Source organism: Rana temporaria, chromosome 5, assembly GCF_905171775.1.
Source record: "Rana temporaria chromosome 5, aRanTem1.1, whole genome shotgun sequence".
In the NCBI taxonomy this organism is placed as follows: domain Eukaryota; kingdom Metazoa; phylum Chordata; class Amphibia; order Anura; family Ranidae; genus Rana; species Rana temporaria.
Genome location: NC_053493.1, coordinates 242,732,944 through 242,759,843, shown reverse-complemented (window position 1 = coordinate 242,759,843; position 26,900 = coordinate 242,732,944). Strand labels below are relative to the sequence as shown.

Genomic DNA, 26,900 nt, shown 5'->3' with positions numbered 1-26,900 from the left:
AAAATGGAAAAAATAAAAAACAGCCTGGTTAAACCACTTCCAGTGCTGGCATGCCTTTTTTTTGTGTGTATATATATATATATATATATATATATATATATATATATATATATATATATATATATATATATATATATATATATATACAGTACTGAGAGCAAGCCTAAGACCATAAACAGAGGGTGGAACTTTTGTCCCTCAATGGACTCCAAGAAAATGATTTATGGCAAGTAGAAAAGGACACATTTTTGCCTCATTAAGAGACAAAAGGATTCAGAGACAATAAAAACCATCCAAAAACAGTCAGTCTGGGTGAGTGGGCAACATGGCAAACAAAGCAGCAACAGACCCACTATAAACTATATAAAACTGGGCCTGAACATTCACACATGTAAAATATAGAGAACGTGTGAACAGAAGACCACGTGTTAGCCTTTCAAATATGGGAAAAACCTGTCTGATGTCAAAAAGCCCTAGAAGAACTCACAGATCTAGTACGGTTTGCTTTAATAAAGTGGAGTGAATTTCCACTTAAGGAGTTTAACCTATTCCCTTATGCCCTGTACACACGATCGGACATCTGATGGAATCTAAACCGATGGATTTTTTTATCAGATATCCGATGAAGCCGACTTTCATCAGTCTTGCCTACACACCATCGGTTAAAAATCTGATCGTGTCCAACGCGGTGACATAAAACACTACGACGTGATGAGAAAAATGAAGTTCAATGCTTCCGAGCATGCGTCTACTTCATTCTGAGCATGCGTGGATTTTTGACCAATGGATTTCCCCACAGACGATCGTTTTTTTTAACCATAAGACACATTTAAAAACAGGTTCTATTTTTTTTTTCACAGATGGGGGGGGGGGGGGGGAACGATGGGGCCCACACACAATCAGTTCGTCCGATGAAAACGGCGAACCGATTGCGTGTACAGGGCATTAATGTTGGACAGAATAGCACCGCGATCATGGCATGCTGCTGTGCAGAGTCTACCAGAGAAAATGTTTTGGAAAGCATCACCAAGCCTCCATTTATGGGATCCTTAAATACTGGCACATCCTCTACAGCAGTGGTCATCAACCCTGTCCTGCAGGGCCCACTAACAGGCCAGGTTTTATGTATTACCTTGGGGAGATGCAGACTAGAATACTACAATCACTGAGGAGCAAATTATATCACCTGTGATGTATTTCAGTTATCTTGCAAACCTGGCCTGTTAGTGGGCCCTGCAGGACAAGGTTGATGACCACTGCTCTACAGGAATCGCCAGTGCTTTATTATGACAGGACACTGATGGCTCAAAAGTAGGAACAGTCCACTTCTTAAAAAGGACTCATTCAATGAATATTAGACTGCTAATGTTTGGGATTAGTAAAGAGTTTATCATGAGTTTCCCAGTTTGCCTATAGGATAGCAGAGGGGATCCTACACAGGTAGCAGGAGTAGTGGAAGGTTCTGCTTTTCCATCTTTAAGTTGACATGCAAAGCATTAATAAAAGACGGAATGGTCTCTCTAAGCCTGAGGGCCTCCAGCATGAAATGGAGACTCCTCCTCAGATACAGGCTGCAGGCAGGTCAAAAAATTATTCTACATGGGAAGGTTTTGAGATATGCTTATGGTCTCTGCAGACAGAGTAAGCAATACAAATTGCAATTTGGTCTATAAAAATCATGCAAGAAACTGCAGTTAAAACCTCCCAAGTTAAAATCTAGGAGGGGCCACAACCACCAAAGCTACGACTCAGAGGTAGGTAGAGGAGCACTTTATTTACTTTATACCTTTTACTGGGGTATTCATCCCCCTTACATTATAAGCGATTATGTTAATCGTGGTCATGGTTCATCCTAAGAGGAGAGCACCTGGCAGGCCGCGACAAATCCAGAGAGAGATGGAAGAAGAGGGAAGGAAAAACCCCCCCATCTTCCCCTCCCTCCCCCACATAGGAGGTTGGACCACTTCATGTTGATCCATGTATGGGTTTGACAGCATCTATCATGTTGGTCGGTTCCCATCTCTCCTTGGGAGAGGGTACCCCTCCATCCTCAGCCCCCTGCTATCCTCCGGTCTCCCCCCTCTCCCTCTTAAGCATCTCACAAGATACCCATCTTTTTACGTAGAACATGCTCCATCCCTACCCCCCCCCCCCCCTGCGGCTGCAAGTCCAATGCATGCTGCCCAGCGCTGCCACCTGCCAATTATTCTTCTCCCATTCTGGCAGGGAAGGTGGTGAAAGATCTAATTTACTACATAAGTCCCATAGATCTTTAGGGGTGTCATCTGCTTGCGTTTGGTATCTTGTGCACCCTATCCATTTTCAGTATTTCTGCCGCTTCTCTCCCAAAAATAGGGTTGAACAGTTCCTGCATCACTTTTATTAATTCGTCATTTTTATATTTCTCTGGTATCCCTCTTATCCGTAGGTTTTTTCAGCAGCTACGATTTTCTTGATCCTCCAGTTTATAACATAGCCATCTATTTGTTTTTTGCAAAGATGTCATCTGTTCGTTCATTTCCTCCAGCCTTTGTTCAAATTTGTCAATTTTTTTCCTCCATTTCTTCGACTCGCCCCAGGACTTGTCCAATATCCGTTCTAACTGCCAAAATTTCTGTTTTCAGTGATGCTTCTATTTTGGCCAGCATCTCTTTAATTTGGGGAAGGCTTGCCTGGGCTCCTTCTGACCCCGAGCTCTCTTCAGTCTCTGGCGCCGCATCTGCTTTCTTCATCTGATGGTCTCCATTTTTTGCCTTTGAGCTCCCTTGGGCACTATTCCCTTCATTTTCTGGCCACGTTACAGGCATTTCCATTAGTTTTCCCTGCTTTATTAAGCTTGGGGCCTTCATTACCATTGTCTATTATGCTTATTTCAGCTGACATGTAGCGCTGGATACCTCCTGGGCTTGAGACAGGTGGCGCCCTTTTCCCCGCTTTACCCGACCTTCCTCTCATACTAGTTCAAAAGCTTTCCTCCCTTTAAATATTCCTAGAGAGGAGAGACCCTGAGCAACAGTCCTCGTCAGCTGGTGGCTCCCTTCAGCAAGTAATGTCAACTATGGATCAATGATATTGATTCTTCAGAAATAACAGTGGACATTCTAATAATGATGTTTATCTCAACTCAGCACAGTCCTGGTCTCAGGGTATCAGGTATTGGAGCTTGTCAACCAATAGTGGCAGATTCCCATACAATAGCACAGGGAGAAAGTGGGATTTCCGGTTGTTCTCAAAAAGGAAGACAAAAAATAACAGAACAAAAGTTTGGAATCTGCAACAAAGTTTGTCAAAATCCTTGCAATGTACATAGATCACACAGAGGGGAATGTTTTTTCCCCTAACAAATAGTGGAAGTACTCTTTAAGTCTAGACAGAGACGAATTCTAGAAGTAATTTTAGGAGCCAAATCCTGTATGAACTTTGTAAATTAACTTTTACATACAAAAATCTAAACTCTAACATGGATGGTGGTAATGCAGCAGCTCCATACAATAATATCAATGTCACATTCACAATTTTGGAGCAGCTACAAATTGCTCTCAATAGTATTTTTTTCCTAAGAAAAAAAATGTATTGCAGTCATGGAAAGGTCTGCATTGTGTAGTGATTTGACTTGTGTTTAACATTTGGAGAGTTTTAGAATCGATAGCTCCAGTAGCTACTCATGTTATCCATTGTAGCTCTTTCTAGCTTACTGAAGACATCTGATTGACGAATGCATAGAGGGGGGACTTCCATTCCAGGGCTCCTGTACCAGTGACATTAGATGCTTGAAAAAAGGGGTACAGAGTGTCCAGTCATCAATAGAAAGCACATATGAGGGAGCTGCGGTGGCTCAACGCGATTGGCACTGCGCTGACAAGCCATTCACCTCTGCAGCTAGGGGTTCGGATCCCGGTCTTGGCTACATGTGAATTGGGTTTGGTGGTCTCAGCCCAGCTCCCGGTGGGTGTGCTATGCGAGGTAAGCCTGCGCTTAGTACGCCCACCCCCCTCCCACAAAAACCACCACACTTACACGCACTCGAAATTGGGTTAACATGCACGCACTTTGACCACGGGGTCTCTAAAAAGAGAGGCGAAGGACTAATGGGGCTGGTTGAGCGGGCTAGATCCTCTCACTCCCTTATAGGGAGTCCCTCTGCCCCATTGGGCTTCAAAGCGGAGCAGGTAGGGCGGGCTGTGCCACCCGGGGGCATGGAGAAAGGTGGCAGATTGCCTCTGGGGGAGGCCTGCCTACTCCCAACTCCTGCAGTCCGGCTCCTCTCTCGAGTACACACACAAAAAAAATACACTTTAAGAAAAAAAAATATATAAAGCACATATACAGTATCTCTCACACAGGTGAGTACACCCCTCACATTTTTGTAAAATATTTTATATCTTTTCATGTGACAAAACTGAAGAAATTACACTTTGCTACCGTGTACAGCTTGTATAACAGTGTAAATTTGTCCCCTCAAAATAACTCACATGGCCATTAATGTCTAAACCGCTGGCAACAAAAGTGAGTACACGAAGTGAAAATTTCTAATTTGCAACTATATGCTTCAGCTCTTTTTCCATCTTCATCATGAAGAATGGTATTAAATGGTGTATTCTCCATGGTTCAGCCAATGTTTGCTGAAGGAGAAATTAAGTTAATCAGTTGAAGGGGCCACTTTCATGCCTGTCAATGTATTCATATAATTACACATGCTAGAATACAGTTTTTCCAAAGCCTGACAGATAAACTACCAAAGAACCTGAAGAAGTCTTTATGGCCCAATTTACAGGAAGAAGTTTAACTGCCAAGTACTAAACACAATGGATAATCAGCTTACCTCATGCTTTAACCCATTTATAACATCATCTCACATAAGTGGCAGCACAGTGTGTGGGCCTTAACATACATCCGTCAATGGGTTTTTTCAGGGCTTGAGCGATCAGTGACCCCAGAAATGTGACTAAGCTGTCAGCGACAGCTCACAGCCAACTATGAACAATCAGGAGCCATCACCACACAACCACAGTAAACAAAATAGGAGCCCCTCCAACCAGCATTACAGCCCACTTGAAGGGCCTGTTCCTGTTGTTCAGTCCAGTGAAAGATGCCCCTGCACCTCACAGGATACAATACGCTAATCATCATATTCCACAGGCAAATGTATTTCGGTCATTTAAAACCACCCAGAATCCTTTCAAACGTAAGTGTGTGTATGAGAATATATATATATATATATATATATATATATATATATATATATATATATATATATATATATATATATATAGAGGAATATATATATATATATATATATATATATATATATATATATATATATATAATTTCATATTCCTCTCTTGACCATTAAATTTTCCAAAATGCCATCTGAAATTCTCATTGTTAAAAACATGCAGTTTTGCAACAGGAAAAACAAAACTACCCTATGAAATGCAAACATTTGCAAACCTATTAATGTCCCATTTAGAATTTAAACCAGCTGTCTTGCATAAGTAAAATATTTAGAAAGACGTTAAAAAAAGTTTAGATTTTATATTTCCACCCCTGATATAGGCATCTACCCACTCAAGAACATGAAGACAAAAGAAAGGAGAATCACCATAACGTACAAACATGTTTTGATACATTTGAATTGCTAAATAGAGGAAAGGGTGTACCGAGTTGAACAGCTTAGAAGATGCTGACTTTTCGGGTATCATGCTGAATCGACCCAAAAGTTGCATACAACTGCAAGGAAAAAAATAAAACAATAAATCACAAGTTCAATGGCAAAAAGTTAAATGGCTAAAGTAGATAAAGATCACGGAATGGTTTCTAAAAAAAAATCTGGAGCCTTTTAAAGATGAGTGAAACAGTAAACTATGATGCAAAACAGTTTTGAATTAAATAAACTGAATACAAAATGCAATCACAGATTAAGAAGTACAAGACTAAATGAATAATGATCGCCCTTAATGCCAACTTCAAGCAGCATTAGTAGCAAGGTCCAAATGTACTTAATTATTTGAAGTACAATTACAAAGTGCAAACAACGAATTACTTGATAATCCTTCTCAGGCATTCTACTTCTGATGTCATGGTGGCTAATGTCTATTAGAAAATATGACTATTCCTATATGTTCCTCTTGGTAAAGGGATGAAAGCCACATTCAAATGGAAGTAATTGGTTTGTTCCTTCCTTTTTATAGTCATAATGCAACCTAATATAAATTAAGAAAGCAATTTTGAGGCTATTCAATTGTCTTTCAATTTAATAGACCAAGTAAAAAAAGCCATGATCCCTAAAAAGGTCTACCTTACAAAATTGCTTGGTCAGGACTTAAACCACAGAAGAAATTTGAAGACACAAACATTTGTTTTTAAAAAAACAGTGATACAACATTACAAAGTCATAATTCATGAATTACTATTGAAATAATGTATGAAGCAAATTCTTCAAAACTGAGATATTATGAAAACATGCATATTTTCAATGTCTATATTGCTCAAGCACACAAAACACTCAACTGTGCAGTACAATATGCAGAGTATTCTATTGACTAGGCTTGCTGGGCCAAAAGCCTAGGGTGGGGATACTTGATCTGCATATTTCCAGAACTAAATAACTGGCATTTCCACACCATCAGATTACCAGCAACAAATACACAAAACTACAGCTTTACCCAGATGATAACATAATTTGTTAACAACAAGCAGAGTTACCGAAACTGTCCAATGGAGTATAATGGTGTCTTTATACCGTAATCACAAACAACCATGCAGCAAAATGACTAAAACTGCCAACAACAATCAAAATTTTGATTCTCATTGAATTACTTAAACTCTTGCCTGTTCATGATCCAATACACTCAATAAGTGGATGCCGTGAATGACATTCAACAGGCTACACCCAGAATATCCAATTAGCAGTACATAGATGGATATTGAACAAATAGATCTTTTGGGTACCTAATCAAAAGCAAATTAAAAAACAAAATATATAATGGATATGACACAGATGTTTAATTTAGCAATACTTTTAGCAATTCACTTTACTGTTAATGCAAGTCATTATCCCAACCACCAGATTATGATAAGCGTTTTCTCCTGACTTAGACCTCCTTGCTTAAAGTGTTGGTTAAGTCTAAGGCTCCATTCACACCTAGGCGTTTTTACGCCTGTAGCGCGACGCGCACAAACGCCAGAGGGACGAAAAGTAATGAAAGGCAATGGGGATGGTTCACATCTGAACGCCTAAACGCCTGTAGCCTGTAGCCTGTAGCTCAAAAAAGTTACGGACCCTTTTTTGTCGCTCCTAGCGCGCGATATGCGCGTATTTGAGCGTTTTTTTTTTACATTGAAGTCAATGTAAAACGCCTGATACGCGCGTATTGCGCATAAACACGCGCTTGTACAAGCGTTTTGACGCCTGTGTTGCTGAAATCCGGAAGAGGTATATTCACCCAGGAAGAGGAATAAAAAATTCCTAGGAGAGCAACAAGTGATGTCAGGGATGATCATTTTTCTTATTGGCTAATATGGAAAAAGACAAAGTACAAAAACGTCGAACGCCACTGTGCGAAAACGCGCGCATACGCGCATATACGCGCGACAAAAACGTCGGTAAAAATCGCCTGTAAAAACGCCTGTACGCCCTACGCCTAGGTGTGAATGCAGCCTAAATTATAACTCACGGTCAGCCCCTCTCTTAGAGACTGGCATACCACACTCTAGGGGAGATTTACTAAAGCTGGAACACCCAGGATCTGGTGCAGATGTTTATGGTAGTTAGCTTCTAACTTCAGTTTGTTCAATTAAGCGTTGACAATAAAACCTGGAAGCTGATTGGTTTCTATGTAGGGTTGCACCAGATTTTGCACCCTCTAGCTTTAGTAAATAACCCCTTATAAGTCATTTCTAAAAACAAGCGTTGTAAATACCAAATTAGAACCATCTTCAGGCCAGTCATGTGACTCGAAAAGAATGTGATCACAATAAACGTGCCCTAATGACTCACACCGCTGCGCTCAGGATTAAATACAGTAAGAAGTTTTACAGCTGCTGTTTTAAAAGGTAAATGTGACAAAGTATATATAACGTGTTCAAGTGGTGAAATATGAAATAAATTATATATAAACAGCGCTAATGTGTGTATGACCCACACAAATGAAATTACAAAAAGCAAAAAAATATAATATATTAAAATGAATAAACAAATGAGCAAAACCCGTGACTGAAAGTGTTCATAAGCAAAAATAGTTCATAGGTGTTAAAAAGCAACAAGGAAAAAACTTTTCTCTTTCTCAAATGTGAAATCTTCAAAATAACTTCTCAAAGAAATCTTCCACCACACCCGATGTGCAAAGTGATTGCTCCACCAATAAGATTGGCCACTCACCAGAACGATTTGCCTGACACTCTCGTGTTTCGGCACAATAGCATGTAATGATTGTTCAAACCATTAAGTGAGCTTCCATTTCCAACCGTGTGATAAATAAGATCCTCATAAATAATGAAGAAAGCATATAATAGTGTGATAAACGTAAAAACAGTTTTAATAACACACCACATAAAAAAAGTTGCACTCACAAAAGGCCAAAGTAAAACTTGTGAATCAAAACAAAGCAGAACTTCTTCAATATTTGTATGGCTGATGAACTACGGTCACGGCAGACCCAAATAAACAACCAGGTGTCTCTCACCACTCGATCCACACTGTGCTGGTAACCCACAAAGATGGCGTAAAGCAAAATTCAATCGCTGGTCACTAGCGAAGTATACCACTGCGATGGCCTCTCACGTTTGGTTCAGATGGTCAAAAGTCAAACTGTAGCCACGCCCCCGACATGTTTCGTCATGTAATTGACTTATTCATGGGATAGGCTACCTGTGCTGTAAACGCTCTTTAAATACCCCCTGGTACACTTAAAATTATGTAACACCTGAAGCACTCCCGAGTCGTCCAGTCAGGCGACTCGAGCGTCGGGTGTCATCGCAGCCATCCTTTAATGCGTCCCACCAATCATTGATGACGCTCCGAGCCGCCAAATCGGGCGCCTCGACCGTCAAGCGTCAACCTCTGTGCGACTCGCTTACCATTCGATGCGTCCCGCCAATCACGGTGAGAGGTGCTTTGGGCGGAAATGCATCATCGAGTACTGCGGTGTGTGGGCGGAAGTGTCCACACCGCAGAACTAAATGGAGCGCACGCAGCTCTAGCCAAGCATGCGAGTCCACCCAGTGGGCGGTGCGGTGTCAGCAATGAATGTAACATTGCCTACCTCTACATCCGCGCACCAGCAGGAATAAACACACGAAAACCAACTGTAAAATTGGTAACTAAATGACTTTTCTGTCCTTAAGCATCACCGATGTTGATCAGCCAGGCCAATATATCAGATTACATGTAATGCTGATAATTCAACGACAGATAACAACCTCAGATATTAAAAGCTTAAATACTTTTGCAAGTTGCAGTAAAATAATAATAACATCAAATGGACAAATGTTATATGATTAGAATATGTATATCTATGTCAAATATACACACATATAAGTATTACAATTATTTGAGTATGGAATGAATTATTAAGCCTGTGAAGATACATAGACATGTATATATAATAAAATAACAGCACAATAATACCCTTATGGAATATCACTAATCACTACGCGTTCGCCGTAACTGTACTGATTATGCTGACTATTTTACACAGGCTAATGTATTGAAGAATAGGTTTGTTCAGAAAGGTTACGATGAAGCCAAACTCAATGTTGCTGTTCAACAAATCTCCAATATCTCAAGAGAAGAATGCCTTAAGAAGAAAGATATCCTACCAACAAGAAACCAACACCAGTGCAGCTTCTTAACAGGATTCCATGCACAGTATAGAGAGAGAGATTGAGAATATAATAAAAACTCATTGGCACATTCTGGGCAAGGATAGACATCTCAATCATATTCTTCCCCCACAACCTCGATTCATATATCGAAGGGCACCCAATTTTGGGGATCGAGTAGTACAAAAGATCTTAGATCCCCCTAATCAACAGTTAAAATTGGATCTAAAGGGCTTCTTCCCATGTGGTAAATGTATCTGCTGCCGGACAGTGAAAGTACAGAATAAGGGAAGAAAAGAAATACAGGGAAGTGATGGGAAAGTTTTTGAGCTAAAAGAGTTCAGTATTGCAACTCATCATATGTTGTATATCTTCTATGGTGCCCATGTGGCCTACTGTATGTTGGCAGAACAAAACGATTGCTGAGAATTCGCATATCTGAACATCTGGCCAACATAAAGAAAGGCTATAAATACCACAGTGTATCTGTGCACTTTAAAGAAAAGCACAATAAGAACCCTACACTTGCTCAGTTCTGTGGAATTGATTGTGTATACCACAGCTGGAGAGGATCTAACAGGGTGAGGGACTTATCACAGAGAGAAACTCAATGGATCTTCTCTTTGAAATGTCTCTTCCCGCGGGGGCTGAACATTGAACTAGATTTGAATTGCTTTATCAACAACTTGTAATAAACTGATAATGACGATCTCTTACATTAGCACATCAATACACCAAAATGACCAGTTCAGGCCACTTGTCTCTCATAAGGAAAAATGTCTTTTTTGGGACCAGAGAATAGGATAACTTTTACCTAGTGCAGTGGTTCTCAACCGTGCTAGTGCCGTGACCCCTTGATAAAATTTCCCAAGTTGTGGGGACCCCTAACAGTAAAAAAATTTGTATCGTGGGTTGTCAGCACCCAAGGCAAGAACAAGTAATTTGCGCCACTAACCCTTACATTTGTGAAGTATTAAAACCCCTTATGGTACATTTTAGTATGTACCACTCTTGGTTCTCCTTTCTTTCCCCTTTTGTCTCTCTATCCTAATTTCTTCTTCTTCCTTTCCCCCCCCCCCCCCCCCCATCCCTCAATCTAGCCGTCTTTCTTGCTCGCTCTCCCTTTTTATTTGTTGTTCCCCCTCTTTTTCTTTCCTTTCCACGGAATCTCTATTTTTATTCCTTCCCTTACTTCTTGGGGGTGGGGAGTTGTGATGAGTGGCAGTGGGGGTGGGAGAGTTGGGATGAATGGCAGTGGGGGTGGGAGAGTTGGGATGAATGGCAGTGCTGGTGGGAGAGTTGGGATGAGTGGCAGTGCTGGTGGGAGAGTTGGGATCAGCCAACATAGGTGCTCTTGATCAAGGTCATTTTCTGATCTGAGAACTGTAGTGGGGACTTTTAATGGGAACTATAATCACAGATAGTGTTACTCACTATGTCTCCCACTTCACATTCCTCACCAGTCAGCTGACCTAAAGTCTCTGCCCCCCCCCCCCCCCAGCCATGTTGTGAACTGAATGGGCGGCTGCAAAGAGGCCGAGTGGGCGGCTGTGGGCTCCAGGGACAGCCCTGCTCGGTGGCTGCAAAAAAGGTGAGGGCTTCAGGAACAGCCCAGAATTTAGTGACCCCTGGCAAATCATCATTTGACCCCCCAGGTTGAGAACCACTGACCTAGTGGGATGTGCAGATCGTGCTTTTCAATACTAGTCTTTCACTTAATCACAATATTGATTAGTGATATTCCCTAAGGGTATTATTGTGCTGTTATTTTATTATATATACACACACACACACACGTCTATGTATCTTCACAGGCTTAATAATTCATTCCATACTCAAATAAATTGTAATACTTATATGTGTGTATATTTCACATAGATATACATATTCTAATCATATAACATTTGTCCATTTGATTTTATTATTATTTTACTGCAACTTGCAAAAGTATTAAGCTTTTAATATCTGAGGTTGTTATCTGTCATTGACTTATCAGCATTACATGTAATCTGATATATTGGCCTGGCTGATCAACATCGGTGATGCTTAAAGACAGAACAGTCATTTAGTTACCAATTTTGCAGTTGGTTTTCGTGTGTTTATTCCTGCTGGTGCGCGGATGTAGAGGTAGGCAATGTTACATTCATTGCTGACACCGCATCACCCACTGGGTGGACTCGCAGGCTTGGCTAGAGCTGCGTGCGCCCACACACCGCAGTACTCGATGATGCATTTCCGCCCAAAGCACCTCTCACCGTGATTGGCGGGACGCATCGAATGGTAAGCGAGTCGCACAGAGTTTGACGCTTGACGGTCGAGGCGCCCGATTGGGCGGCTCGGAGCGTCATCAATGATTGGTGGGACGCATTAAAGGATGGCTGCGTCGCACAGGGAATGACACCCGACGCTCAGGTCGCTTGATTGGACGACTCGGGAGCGCTTCAGGTGTTACATAATTTTAAGTGTACCAGGGGGTATTTAACCACTTGACCACTGGGCACTTAAACCCCCTTCCTGACCAGACCAATTTTCAGCTTTCGGTGCTTTCACAATTTGAATGACAATTAATCAGTCATACAACATTGTACCCATTTGAAATTGTTGTACTTTTTTTCACACAAATAGAGCTTTCTTTTGGTGGTATTTGATCACCTCTCGGTTTTTTATTTTTTGCGCTATAAAAGAAATAGACTGAAAATTCTGTAAAAAAAAAAAAAAAAAAACTTGTTTTTGTCATATTAGCAGGTTATTTCTCACACACAGCATATGCATACCACAAATTACACCCCAAAACACATTCTGGTATTCCTCCCGAGTATGGCGATACCACATGTGTGAGACTTTTACACAGCGTGGCCACATACAGAGGCCCAACATGCAGGGAGCACCATCAGGCGTTCTGGAGCACCCAGGCCAATTCTGACATTTCTCTCCTACATGGAAAAATCATCATTTATTTGCTAGAAAATTACATAGAACCCCAAAACATTATATATGCTTTTTAGCAAAGACCCTAGAGAATACAATGGCGGCCGTTACAACTTTTTATCTCGCACGGTATTGTCGCAGAAATTTTTTGAATGCGCGTTTTAAAAAAAAAACGGTTTTGTGCTTAAAAAAAAAAAAAAAAAAAAAAACAGTAAAGTTAGCCCAATTTTTTTTCATAATGTGAAAGTTGAAGTTACGCCGAGTAAATAGATACCCAACATGTCACACTTCAAAATTGTGCACACTCATGGAATGGCGCCAAACTTCGCTACTTAAAAATCCCCATAGGCGACGCTTTAATTACTTTTATTGGTTACAGGCATACCCCGCTTTAAGTACACTCACTTTACATACACTCGCGAGTAAGGACATACCCCTGAGTGTATGTAAAGTGCCTTACAAGCACTGTACAGACATTTTGCAGCCACAGTAGAAGGAGCTGAAGCTCAGAGAGCATAGCCTGCCCTGTTCCAGTGTGCCCCTGACACCCCCACTACAGCCCCTGAGACCTTAACTACAGCTCCTAACACCCCCACTACACCCCCTAACCCCCCACTACACCCTATAAGTGCAAAAAGGCATTGTTTCACTTTAAGTACATTTTCGTTTTACATACAGTTGTGTTCAAAATTATTCAACCCCCCAATGCTGTAAAGGGTTTTAGGGAATTTAGTGTACATTTGTAATTGTATTCAGAATGAAATCCTACAAGGACTTCTTAAAGAAGCATATGCAACTAAAATGACATCAATCGGTTTTGTAATACAGTAGTAAATATTTATTTTGTGAATTCTTCATTTACACAATTATTCAACCCCTTAAAGACTACCACTCTGAGGAACAGAGGTTCATTGAAGTTCAATTTCAATCAGGTATTGAAAACACCTGTGGATGTCAGGGAGCAGCAATAAAGCCTAATAAGCATTAATTAGGCAGCTTTAAAATGACTGTGATACTCAGCTCCTTCTAGACATTTACTGGTGTGGTTACAAACATGGTGAGGTCAAGGGAATGGTCCAGGAAGACAAGAGAAGAGGTGATTACTCTTCACAGGAAGGGCAATGGCTATAAGAAGATTGCAAAGATGTTAAACATACCAAAAGACACCATAGGAAGCATCATTCACAAATTCAAGGCAAAGGGCACTGTTGAAACGCTACCTGGTCGTGGCAGAAAGAAGATGCTGACTTCGACTGCTGTGCGCTACCTGAAGCGTAGAGTGGAGAAAAGTCCCCGTGTGACTGCTGAGGAACTGAGAAAATATTTGTCAGATGTGGGTACTGAAGTTTCTGCTCAGACAATACGGCGCACACTGCGTAATGAAGGCCTCCATGCCAGAACTCCCAGGCGCACCCCCCTTGCTGTCTCTAAAGAATAAGAAGAGTCGACTGCAGTATGCCAAAAGTCATGTGGACAAACCACAGAAGTTTTGGGATTGTGTTCTGTGGACTGATGAAACTGTTTGGGCCCATGGATCAACGCTATGTTTGGAGGAGGAAGAACAAGGCCTATGATGAAAAGAACACCTTGCCTACTGTGAAGCATGGCGGGGGTTCAATCATGCTTTGTGGCTGTTTTGCTTCTGCAGGTACAGGGAAGCTTCAGCGTGTGCAAGGTACCATGAATTCTCTTCAGTACCAGGAGATAGTGGATAACAATGTGATGCAGTCCGTCACAAACCTGAGGCTTGGGAGACGTTGGACCTTTCAACAGGACAATGATCCCAAGCATACCTCCAAGTCCACTAGAGCATGGTTGCAGATTAAAGGCTGGAACATTTTGGAGTGGCCATCGCAGTCACCAGACTTAAATCCGATTGAGAACCTCTGGTGGGACTTAAAGAAAGCAGTTGCAGTGTGTAAGCCTAAGAATGTGACTGAACTGGAGGCTTTTGCCCATGACGAACGGGCGAAGATACCCGTAGATCGCTGCAAGACACTTGTCTCAAGCTATGCTTCAAGTTTAAAAGCTGTTCTAACTGTAAAAGGATGTTGTACTAAGTACTAAGATTGAATGTCACTTGGGGGTTGAATAAAACTGATAATGATGTAAGCACAGAAAAGACATTTGTGGTTATTTTATTATAAATGTTATGTTATATTTATCTGACCTACACGTGCCTCTTTGATTTAATTGTAAGCAGGATGACTGAATGATCAAAATCAATGTCAAACTGGCCAAAACAATCAATTTCAGTGGGGGGTTGAATAATTTTGAACACAACTGTACATGCTCTGGTCCCATTGTGTACTTAAAAGTGGGGTATGCCTGTATATGTTTTTAGTTACAGAGGAGGTCTAGGGTCAAAATGATTGCTCTCGCTCTAACGTTCGCAGAGATAACTCACATTTGTAGCTTGAACACCGTTTTCATATGTGGGCGGGACTTACGTATGCGTTCGCTTCTGCATGCGAGCACACGGGGACAGGGGTGCTTTAAAAAAATAAATAAAAATTATTGTTCATTTTACTTTATTTACTTGATTTTGACACTTTTTTCCCCAAAAACACATTTTTTTATCACTTTTATTCCTATTATAAGGAATGTAAACATCCCTTGTAATAGGAATATAGCATGACAGGTCCTCTTTACAGTGAGATATGGGGTCAATAAGATCTCACATCTAGGCTGGGAAGACTGAAAAAAAAAATATCCTGGCTTCGATCGTAGCGGTGAGTCTGTAAAAGCACCGGAGGGTGGCAGGAGGGGGGGACGTATTGCAGAGTATTGGGGTATTGCAGAGTATAGGGGTATTGCAGAGTATTGGGGTATTGCAGAGTATCGCGCAGGGTATTGCAGAGTATTGGGGTATTGCAGAGTATTGGGGTATTGCAGGGTATCGCGCATGGTATTGCAGAGTATTGGGGTATTGCAGAGTATTGGGGTATTGCAGAGTATTGGGGTATTGCAGAGTATTGGGGTATTGCAGATTATCGTGCAGGGTATTGGGGTATTGCAGAGTATTGGGGTATTGCAGAGTATTGCGCAGGGATAGCTGAGCTGGGATGGATGGCTGGATCTGTGACTGCATTTGTCACAGATCCAGCCCTCACTGCTGCTGCTGACACCCGCTCCCCCCCCCCCCCCCTCCTCACACTGTACCGATCGGTACAGAGAATAGAGGGAGGAACCGGCGTCATCAAATGATGCCGGTTTGTTTGACGGAGCGATCACGTGGTAAACTGCCGCTATCAGCGGCAATTTACCGCGATCCGTGATGCGCCGGGTCTTCTAGACCCGGCGCTCACGGATGATTCCAGGAGCGCGCCCCAGGGGGCGCGCGAGTGGAGGATTCTGGGAGGACGTCCCAGGGACGTCCTGTCACAGGACCTCGACCGCGCTGTAGCAGTAAAATGCCTATGGCGCGGGCGGCAAGTGGTTAAAGAGCGTTTACAGCACAGGTAGCCTATCCCATGAATAAGTCAATTACATGAAGAAAAATGTCGGGGGCGTGGCTACACTTAATGGTTTGAACAATCATTACATGCTATTGTGCAAACACGAGAGTGTCAGGCAAATCGTTCTGATGAGTGGCCAATCTTATTGGTGGAGGAATCTCCTTGCACATCGAGTGTGGTGGAAGATTTCTTTGAGAAGTTATTTTGAAGATTTCACATTTGAGAAAGAGAAACGTTTTTTCCTTGTTGCTTTTTAACACCTATGAACTATTTTTGCTTATGAACACTTTCAATCACGGGTTTTGCTCATTTGTTTATTCATTTTAATATATTATATTTTTTTGCTTTTTGTAATTTCATTTGTGTGGGTCATACACACATTAGCGCTGTTTATATATAATTTATTTCATATTTCACCATTTGAACACGTTATATATACTTTGTCACAGTCATGTGACTCACAGCCACTATACAGGTTTGATACATGGCTTCTGTGGGAGGGACCAAGATCTCCTGACATCATCTGGGGAGATCACATGGTCTCCCACAGAAGCCCTGTTTCGGAGCTGTAAAGCAGCTGCGAGTCACATGACCAGCCTGAAGATAGCTCCAATTAGGCATTTACAACGCTCGTTTTTAGAAATGACTTACATAGTGTGGTATGCCAGGCTCTAATAGAGGGGCTGGCAGTGACCATTGCATGTTTTTTACTTTTAATAATAGCGGCGGGGGGGGGGGGGCGAGACACAGAAAGGGAGCTGAGAGGCTAGGAGGAAGGGGTGAGGGGGAGAGAGTACAGCTGCGTATGACGGAGCTACGCACTCTGACCACGTTGGTCAGGGCTCAGCAGCCCTGATTTTTGTGGCAGGTACAGGAAGTGGCAGGTTCAGGGAGTTTTTTTTTTTTTAACAGGTTTAGAGGGGGGCAGATTGCACAGCACAAGCACTGTGCTGTTTAACCTGTTTTAAGGGACCAGGATCTGAATTTTTTATTTTTTTGGGGGTTAACAAACACTTTAAATTTAGGAGCCTAGTTAGCTGCTGTGCTCAAATGGGCAGGCTATTCCAACCTTTATTCTCTCTTTAACGATGAGCTCTAGAACGCCAAAAGACATTTCTTGCAGGTACAGTGCCTTGAAAATGTATTCATACCCTTTGAAATTTTTCACATGTTACAACCAAAAACAAATGCTTTTTAGTGGGATCTGATGTGATAGACCAACACAAAGTGGCACATAATTGTGAAGTGGAGGGAAAACGATAAGTAGTTTTCAAAATGATTTACAAATAAATATCTAAAAAGTGTGGCATGTATTTATATTCAGTCCCCTTTACTCTGAGCCTGGGTTCACACTAGTGCAGGGCTCGGTTATAAAAAGAATATCCAAAGCTTTGAACATCTCACGGAGCACTGTTCAATCCATCATTTCAAAATGAAAAAAAAAAATAAAAAATAAAAAAGGGAGTATGGCACAACTTCAAACCTGGAACAAACATTGTCTCTGGACAGCCGCACTCTGAACAAATGGTAGCCTTTATTAAAAGAAGGACAGCACTACAAGTCACAGCAAAATAAAATAAAACCCGACTGCTGATGCGTTTCACACTGAAACTAGTGCTTAGTCATAGCCAACTTCAAACCTACCAAGACATGGCCGTCCACCTAAAACGGACAGGCCCGGCAAGGAGAGAATTATTTAGAGAAGCAGCCAAGAGGTCCAGAGTAACTGAAGGAGCAGCAGAGATCCACAGCTAAGGTGAGAGAATCTGTCTACAGGGCAACCATTAGGCATTCCCCTTTCAGCAAGACAATGACCCTAAACATACAGCCAGAGCTACTTTAGATCAAAGCATATTCATGCGTTAGAATGGCCCAGTCAAGGTCCCGACTTAAAGGGGTGTTCCAGCCAATTTTTATGTTTATTAAAAGTCAGCAGCTACAAAAAGTGTAGCTGCTGGCTTTTAACATACACTTACCTGCTCCAGCGTTCCAGCGAAGCGCCGGCCGGGGCTCTGCTCCTCTCCCCCCCACCTCCCCGGCCGTCGTCTTCATTTCAACTGTGGGCACCCGGCCGTGACAGCTTTCGGCTTCACGGCCGAGCGGTACTGCGCATGCGCGCGGCCCGGCGCTGCACCGTCTGATTGGACAGGAGATCGCCTAGGACCTGTGACGTGTCTTAGGCGATCGCCTACAAGGAGGGGCTGCTGTAGGCGAATGAGCTTAATCGCCTAACCAGCCTCTCGGCGGAAGGAGGAAGTGGGACAGAAAGTCCCACTCCTCCTGAAGCCCCCACTCCTCCCCCCCCCCAAAAAAAATTACATGCCAAATGTGGCATGTAAGGGGGTGAGGAGTGGGATAAGCGGAAGTTCCAATTTTGGGTGGAACTCCGCTTTAAATCCAAATGAGAATCTGTGGCAAGACTTGAAAATTGCTGTTCACAGATGTTCTCCATCCAATCTGACAGAGCTTGAGCTATTTTGTAGAAGAACGGGCAAAACTTTCACTCGATAGATGTGCAAAGCTGGTAGAGACATCCCCAAAAAGACTTGCAGCTGTAATTGCAGCGAAAGGTCGTTCTACAAAGTACTGACTTAGGGGGCTGAAAAAAAATGCATGCCACACTTTTCAGATATTTGTTTGTAAAAAAAATAAACAATTATCATTTTCCTTCCACTTTACAACTTTGTGGCACATAAAATCCCCCAAAAAAATACAATTTCAAGGGGTGTGAATACATTTGAAAGGCACTATGTTTAAGACTAATTTGTTTTTTAAAAACAGTATTGAAAGTATCTGAAGTTAAAGGGTTATTTACTTTTACCATAAAACTGCCTTTGCAAGAAGCAAGGGGAACCTATAGATAAAAAACAAACTGTGCAACTTTGACCAAAGTTTAAGATTTCCCTAAATGTAGGTGTAGGCCATTTATGTATCTCCTAAATCCAGGCTGAAAATCTTCCAGAGATGGCATCATCCTGTCCTGCCTTGCTGCTAAGACGTTGCCAAGACCCTACCAGCCATTAACTGCTTAACCCCACCATCACAGGAGCAAGTTCTCAAATCCCTCCACATGTGTGGTCCACCATGTCCTCTGTTGCAATACCACCCTAGGTTGTAAGCTCCTTGAGGGTAGGGACTGAAGTGATAGTACAATGTATATGTAAAGCGCTGCATAAATTGACAGCGCTATACAAGTACCTCAAATAGTTAAATTAATGAAAAAATATCAAGGAGAGAGCGCATGCTCTCGTATGCGGTTCAAGGGGGCTTGAATCAGCAAAGAATGTCTTAGCAACATGGACATGATGTGATGATGCCATTTTTGTGAGTCTCTTGATCAGGCTTCAGGAGATGTGTAAATGGCCTATACCTATAGAAAAGGTTTCAGCCAGGCTTGAAGAGATACTTAAATGGAATACATGTAAAGCAGGGGCATTATTTAACTTTGCCCAAAGTTGCATTGTTAGTTTTTATCAACAGGTAACATAAGCAGTTCTTTGGTAGAGGAAAAATAATCCTTTACCTTTGTATCAGACACCTCTTGCAGTCAACGTTACTGTACAAATTTAGACCAGCGGTGGTCAACTTTGTGGACATAGGAGCCTCAACTGTGGCCTCTGATATCCATAGGGAGCAGCACAAAATATTCAGTAGATTTAGTGCTATATTGGGATTGTTAAAGAATGCGGACACACTAGATGGTCAGAGACTTGTGCCGTGCTACAGGTGGTCGTTGAAGGCTGGAGATATGTGGCAGAAGAATGTTACAGAGTGGGGATTTGTTACAGGAGACTGCTAGAGATCAGTCATCACAGCCCTCTACAAATTAATGCTCCCACTACTGGCTGCTGGGAACCCCAGAATCCACTATAAGTACCAAAAGGGATGGATAAGATATGTTGCTAGCAAACCAATGAACGGTGGGCCTGATGAGGTCTCCCTGCGTGGTCACGAAACCTATCTTAACCATGTCATACACTGTGACTAGCTGGGAGTTGTTGTAGCACCCGCTTTAAAAGGAAAGTATGGCTAAAGATTAATTTTGGTCATACTTTTCTTCTGGGTCACTGGAGTGCACTTACTTGTGCTCTCCTGTGATCCAAAATCAGCCAACAGCGACTAAAGATTGCCGTCAGCTGACGTCCCACATCTGCTCCAGGCTTCCAGAAGGAAGCTGACAATATTGTTGGGATCCACCAAGATGCCTGATCTGCAGCTAGCTCAGCCCCTCAGTGTGCGGCTGAGAGCCGGAATCAGCCACTCCCGCCCCCTCCCCAGCCTGGAGATGAGCGAGTGCTAGAGAAACAGAGCAGGGAGAAGTGGCTGACATTAACCACTCTAAGCTCTGAGCAACCATCAGTTATGTGATCTCTCAGTTCTTCGGCTTATAGCCAGTGGGGGACACTTGCAGCATTATCAGCGAGGAGGTATGCGTTTTTTTGCCAAAATCACACCTGAAGTAGTAGAGGAACCTTTTCCAAAAACATGCTGTGCCGAGTCGCATTGATGGGAACAGACACCGCTGAAAAGAATGTGATTTCCAATTTTAATGCGAATCTGGTTGACTCAAGCTCTGTTCAAACTAGTGCGAATTTATACTCTCTGAAGAAAGACTAGTAAGTTGCATCAAAGCAGTGCAGGAACCTTTTCTAAGTCGCATGGAATGGTGCTGTTAAAATTAATGGGCTGCAACCTGTCATGTGACTTTGGACACAGTGAATGAATGAATGACTTGTATAGCGCTACACATGCGAACTGAATCGCCTCTAGGCACTTTTTCCAGTGTCTGCTTGGCTGGTGCGGTCATTTTACCCCGTAGGATCTCGACACGCTTGGGACACACAGTCATACATATATATACTGGGCTAATTTGGACAAGATCCAATTTACCTACCAGTCTCATGACAAGTTGGACCAGTGTGAACGGAGTCTCAATTTGTATCTGAAATCACACTAGTTTGAACCAGCATCTTTCCCCCTTCATTTAGTCAGATCAGAGGGCCGTCCAGTGTAAATGGACAGCGGACTCCATTTACAGCCCTTGCACTGCATTTTATAGGCAGACCTGACTGGACTCTATTCACTTCTATGGACTGACGGGTGCAAACAGACTTGTATTTGTTTACACTCACCTACCTCCTATTCAATCCGCTAAGAAAAAATGGGTTCTTTCCCCCTTCGTTTAGGCAGATCGAAAAGCTGCCCAGTTTAAACAGGCAGCGGAGCCCTTTAACAGCCGTCGCATTGCATTTTTTGGCAGACCTGACTGGACTCTATTCACTTCTATGGACTGACGAGTGCAAATAGACTTGTAGTCGTTTACACCCGCCCACCTCCAATACAATCCGCCAAGAAAAAAGGGGAAGGGTAAAGTTACCCTCCCCCTTCATTTAGGCAGATCGGAAGGCCGTCCGGTGTAAACGGACAGCAGTTCACAGCCCTTGAATGATTTGCGGGTGCAATACAATCTGCTAAGAAGAAAAAAAAATGGGGGGGGAATCTGTTCCCTTCCATTGTGGCAGATCAGAGAGCAGTCCTGTGTAAATAGACAGCAGAGTCCGTTTACATAAAAATTGCAAAAAGAATTCCGGCAACTCGATTGTGCTCAATAAAGATTTAGGAAGAAGCAAACAGCAGTGCGACATCAAAACACTAACATGTTTCGGCAAAAGCCTTCAGTGTGACATCAAAACACTTACATGTTTCGGCAAAAGTTTCCTCATATGAGGAAGGCTTTTGTCGAAACATGTTAGCGTTTTGATGTCACGCTGCTGTTTGTGCTCAATAAAGATTTACGAAGAAGCAATTGAGGTGCCGGAATTCTTTTTGATGTATGGAACACAATAGCCTGAGCACCGTTATTCAGCTCATCATCCTACAAACATGCGGTAGAGCTTGGGTGAGTTTTTGTCTATATTACAGAGTCCATTTACAGCCCTTGCACTGCATAGTTGAAGGTATATCTAAAGGAACTTGAATAAGAAAATTGTATAACCAGCCTTGCTGTATGGTTCCAGTATGGTGTTCTAAATGAATACACTTTATAAAGCACCAGAAGTTAAGACTGTAAGCAGCTCAAGGTTCCAAACATGGCACTAAACATGTAGGAGAGAGCAGAGTGGCAGGAAGAGGAGTTCATAAGTTAGCTGCTTCTCCCTTCACCGCCCAATCAGCAGTCTGGGGGCGGGGACAAGACCTAGTTTCAAAACGTAACTGCCATAGTCAAAGAGTGTGGTCTTCAAACCGACTGTGCAAATCTCACAAACAAATAGATAGAAATACAAATACATATAGAAGTGTCATTTGTTTATGTTGCTACTTTCTTGAATGATACATTCCCAAACACATATTTCGATACTTTTTTTGTGCAGCCATGTGGAAAGTTGAAGTCTCTAAGCACAGAGTAGTAGTAATAGTTTACCAATAGTTGGGATCCCCCCTATCTATCCCCAATCACACGTGTCTGCCCTCCCTCTCTCTCTCCCTCCACACGTTACGTGCCTTGCTGCCTCAGCACATTCACAAAGATGACTTTTCCTCCCAATCTCGGCTCCAGCACCCATATGTTGGCGGAGGAGTTACTGAAAAGTCTCTGGTCACCCTGCCTTCCCCTCCACAACACTTTTCTCCGAAGCCAAGCAAAGTGAGTGAGAGGGCTGGCTGTGTCCCCTCTCTCTCTCCCCCTCATCTTCCTCATCACGGCTGCAGAGGAGGAGGAGGAAGGCCGGCCCAACACTTGGCTTTGCTCATGATTTCTGTCCAGCAAACTGCTTGCTGATGAGTGCTGAGCAGCATACGGGCTCTTACAGGAGTGCTGTAGACGAGGAAGAGGAGGAGGAAGATGAAGGAGGGACAGAAGTACACAACTCTACACATACACACAACTACCGGGGGAGGAGAAGGGGGGGGGAGAGAAAAGGGGAAGAAGAGCTGCCTGGAAGGGTCACTTGTTTCCCCACCCAACGCCCCTCACGGGGTGTCCGTGCCCGGCCGGGTTACAATACCTCATAGAGTTCTTCGGAAGCCATGCTGGAGGGGGCCGGGGGTCTGGGAGCCGTTGCCGGGCTGAGCAGACTACTTTTCTCTCAGTTGTGTGTGCCTGGCCTCCTCTGAAATGCCAGTGTGTGCTGCTGGTGTGTGTGCGCACAGGAGCTGCGCAGCCGCCTCTCTCCCTCACACACACATACACACTCAACCCGGGCACACTCACTGGGCACACCGAGCCGTGTATGTGTGTGAGGAGGGATGGCTGTGTATACACTCAGCGGCGGCGGCTCCCCGGCAATCCACAGGATCCACAATCGAGCGCAGATTGGGAGGGGGGTGAGGGCGGGTGGGAAAGCGCGTTCCGAGCTCAGGGATCTTCTTCTTCAGTGTATCCTTCAGCACCAAGCACCGAACCGCCCACCTCCATTATTACACCCCTCCCTCTCTCCTTCCTCTCTCTCTCTCTTCTTCGGAGTCGCTAGGTCGCTCGTTTACTCCCCTCCTCCTCCTGCCCCCTCCCATTGTCCTTCCAATCCCCCCCACTCAGCAACTGACACCGATCGCCCCCCCTCCAACAACGCCGGGGTGCAGGAGTCCGCCTGCCTGGTTACTTAGCCAACCCCACTGGGCACATGGAAAGTTCCAGGACGTGACTCACACAGGGCGACCTTCCCCATCACCAAACTTACCTCAAACACTTCTCCTCAGCTAGCACTAGGACAGCTCCTGGCTGGGTGGTCAGCCCACAAAGTCTGTCCATAGTCCGTGCACATTGCCTTCCCTGGAGTCATCTCAACTTCAAAAGTTCCATTATATTCCATGAACAATGCCCTCAAATAACTCAACACAACTGCTAGAGACTTTGATGCCCATGTCTTGGGGGAGTAAAAAACCCTCCCTTGTAGTGGGCTGACGTCAAGGTCTGTGTCAGTGGTCTCCAAACTGCAAGGGTTCGAAGCTCATCAAGGTCTATGGCAGTGGTCTCCAAACTGCAAGGGTTTTTTAGCTTGGCAAGGTCTATGGCAGTGGTCTCCAAACTGCAAGGGTTCAAAGCTCATCAAGGTCTATGGCAGTGGTCTCCAAACTGCAAGTTTTTTTTAGCTCATCAAGGTCTATGGTAGTAGTCTCCAAACTGCAAGGGTTCAAAGCTCGTCAAGGTCTTTGGCAGTGGTCTACAAACTGCAAGGGTTCGAAGCTCGTCAAGGTCTATGGCAGTGATCTCCAAACTGCAAGGGTTTTTTAGCTTGGCAAGGTTTATGGCAGTGGTCTCCAAACTGCAAGGGTTCGAAGATCATCAAGGTCTATGGCAGTGGTCTCCAAACTGCAAGGGTTTTTTAGCTTGGCAAGGTTTATGGCAGTGGTCTCCAAACTGCAAGGGTTCGAAGATCATCAAGGTCTATGGCAGTGGTCTCCAAACTGCAAGGGTTTTTTAGCTTGGCAAGGTTTATGGCAGTGGTCTCCAAACTGCAAGGGTTCGAAGATCATCAAGGTCTATGGCAGTGGTCTCCAAACTGCAAGTTTTTTTTTAGCTTGGCAAGGTCTATGGCAGTGGTCTCCAAACTGCAAGGGTTCGAAGCTCATCAAGGTCTATGGCAGTGGTCTCCAAACTGCAAGTTTTTTTTTAGCTTGGCAAGGTCTATGGCAGTGGTCTCCAAACTGCAAGGGTTCAAAGCTCATCAAGGTCTATGGCAGTGGTCTCCAAACTGCAAGTTTTTTTAGTTTGTCAAGGTCTATGGCAGTGGTCTCCAAACTGCAAGGGTTTTTTAGCTCATCAAGGTCTATGACAGTGGTCTCCAAACGGCAAGGGTTTTTTAGCTCATCAAGGTCTATGATAGTAGTCTCCAAACTGCAAGGGTTCGAAGCTCGTCAAGGTCTATGGCAGTGGTCTCCAAACTGCAAGGGTTCAAAGCTCATCAAGGTCTATGGCAGTGGTCTCCAAACTGCAAGGTTTTTTTATCTTGGCAAGGTCAATGGCAGTGGTCTCCAAACTGCAAGGGTTCAAAGCTCATCAAGGTCTATGGCAGTGGTCTCCAAACTGCAAGGGTTCAAAGCTCATCAAGGTCTATGGCAGTGGTCTCCAAACTGCAAGTTTTTTTTTAGCTCGTCAAGGTCTATGGCAGTGGTCTCCAAACTGCAAGGGTTTTTTAGCTCATCAAGGTCTATGGTAGTAGTCTCCAAACTGCAAGGGTTCAAAGCTCTTTAAGGTCTTTGGCAGTGGTCTACAAACTGCAAGGGTTCGAAGCTCGTCAAGGTCTATGGCAGTGGTCTCCAAACTGCAAGGGTTCGAATCTGATCAAGGTCTATGGCAGTGGTCTCCAAACTGCAAGTTTTTTTTTAGCTCGTCAAGGTCTATGGTAGTAGTCTCCAAACTGCAAGGGTTCAAAGCTCGTCAAGGTCTATGGCAGTGGTCTCCAAACTCCAAGGGTTCGAAGCTTATCGAGGTCTATGGCAGTGGTCTCCAAACTGCAAGGGTTTGAAGCTCATCAAGGTCTATAGCAGTGGTCTCCAAACGGCAAGGGTTTGAAGCTCGTCAAGGTCTATGCCTATGGCAGTTGTCTCCAAACTGCAGCCCACAGGCCAGATGTGGCCATTTGCTTATCTTTAACTGGCCCCACTTTTTCTCCCACTGATACGGGACACTTTTGCTCTCACTGGCACCAACAATGGGGCACCATTCCTTCCACTGACACCAATAATGGGGAACTATTCCTTCTACAGACACCAACAATGAGGCACCATTTCTTCCACGGATATTAGGTGCTATTCCTTCCACTGACACCAACAATTGGGCCCCATTTCTCCCACTGACACCAATGATGAGGCACCATTTATTTCACTGATACCAATGGTGGGGTACTATTACCTTCCACTGACATAACAACAGGGCACTATTCTTTACACTGATACCAACATTTGGGTACCATTCCTCCTATTGACACCAACAATGAGGCACTATTCCTTCCACTAATATTAAGTGCTATTCCTGCCACTTACACCAACAATTGGGCACCATTTCTCCCACTGACACCAATGATGAGGCACCATTTCTTCCACTGATACCAATGGTGGGGTACAATTACCTTCCACTGACATCAACAACGGAGCACTGTTTCTTCCACTGACACCAACAATGAGGCATCATTCCTTCCACTGATGAGGGACTATTCCTTTTGCTGACACCAACAATGGGGCATCATTCCTCCTGCTGACACCTAATGATGAGGTACTATTTATTCCACTGACACCAATGGTGTGGCACTATTCCTTCCACTGACACCCACATTGAGGCACCATTACTTCAACTGATACAAGTCACTATTCCATCCACTGACACCATCAATGGGGCACTGTGCCTCCATTGATATGAGACACAAATTCCTTACACTGATACCAGTGGTGGGGTACTATTACTTTCCACTGACAGAGCCAATAGGGCCTCATTCCTCCCATTGACACCAACAATGAGGCACCATTCCTTTCACTGATATGAAGCACTATTCTTTCCACTGACACCAACAATGAGGCACCATTCCTTTTACTGATATGAAGCACTATTCTTTCCACTGACACCAACAATGGGGCACCATTCCTCCCACTGAACCTAACGTTGAGGCACCTTTTCCTCCAATGATATGAGGCACGATTCCTTCCACTGACACCAACAATAGGGCACTGTTCCTCCTACTAATGCAAATAATGAGACAC

The 26,900-nt window shown here is 43.5% G+C and overlaps 1 protein-coding gene across 2 annotated transcripts in view; it reads right to left on the bottom strand.

Annotated features, from left to right (window-relative positions):
• The window catches only part of CDYL (chromodomain Y like), an 88,261-nt gene extending 64,681 nt beyond the window's left edge, over positions 1-23,580 (bottom strand). Inside the window, exon 1 of one of the 2 annotated variants that reach the window (XM_040353654.1) lies at positions 23,213-23,580. Coding sequence is in view for 1 of the 2 variants with exons in the window: in XM_040353655.1 (XP_040209589.1) it covers positions 23,213-23,236 (24 nt within the window). In the remaining variant the exon portion in view is untranslated. The remainder of the gene's footprint in view (positions 1-23,212) is intronic. The other variant, XM_040353655.1, reaches the window with a different exon arrangement.
• Between the last annotated feature and the right edge of the window lie 3,320 nt (positions 23,581-26,900).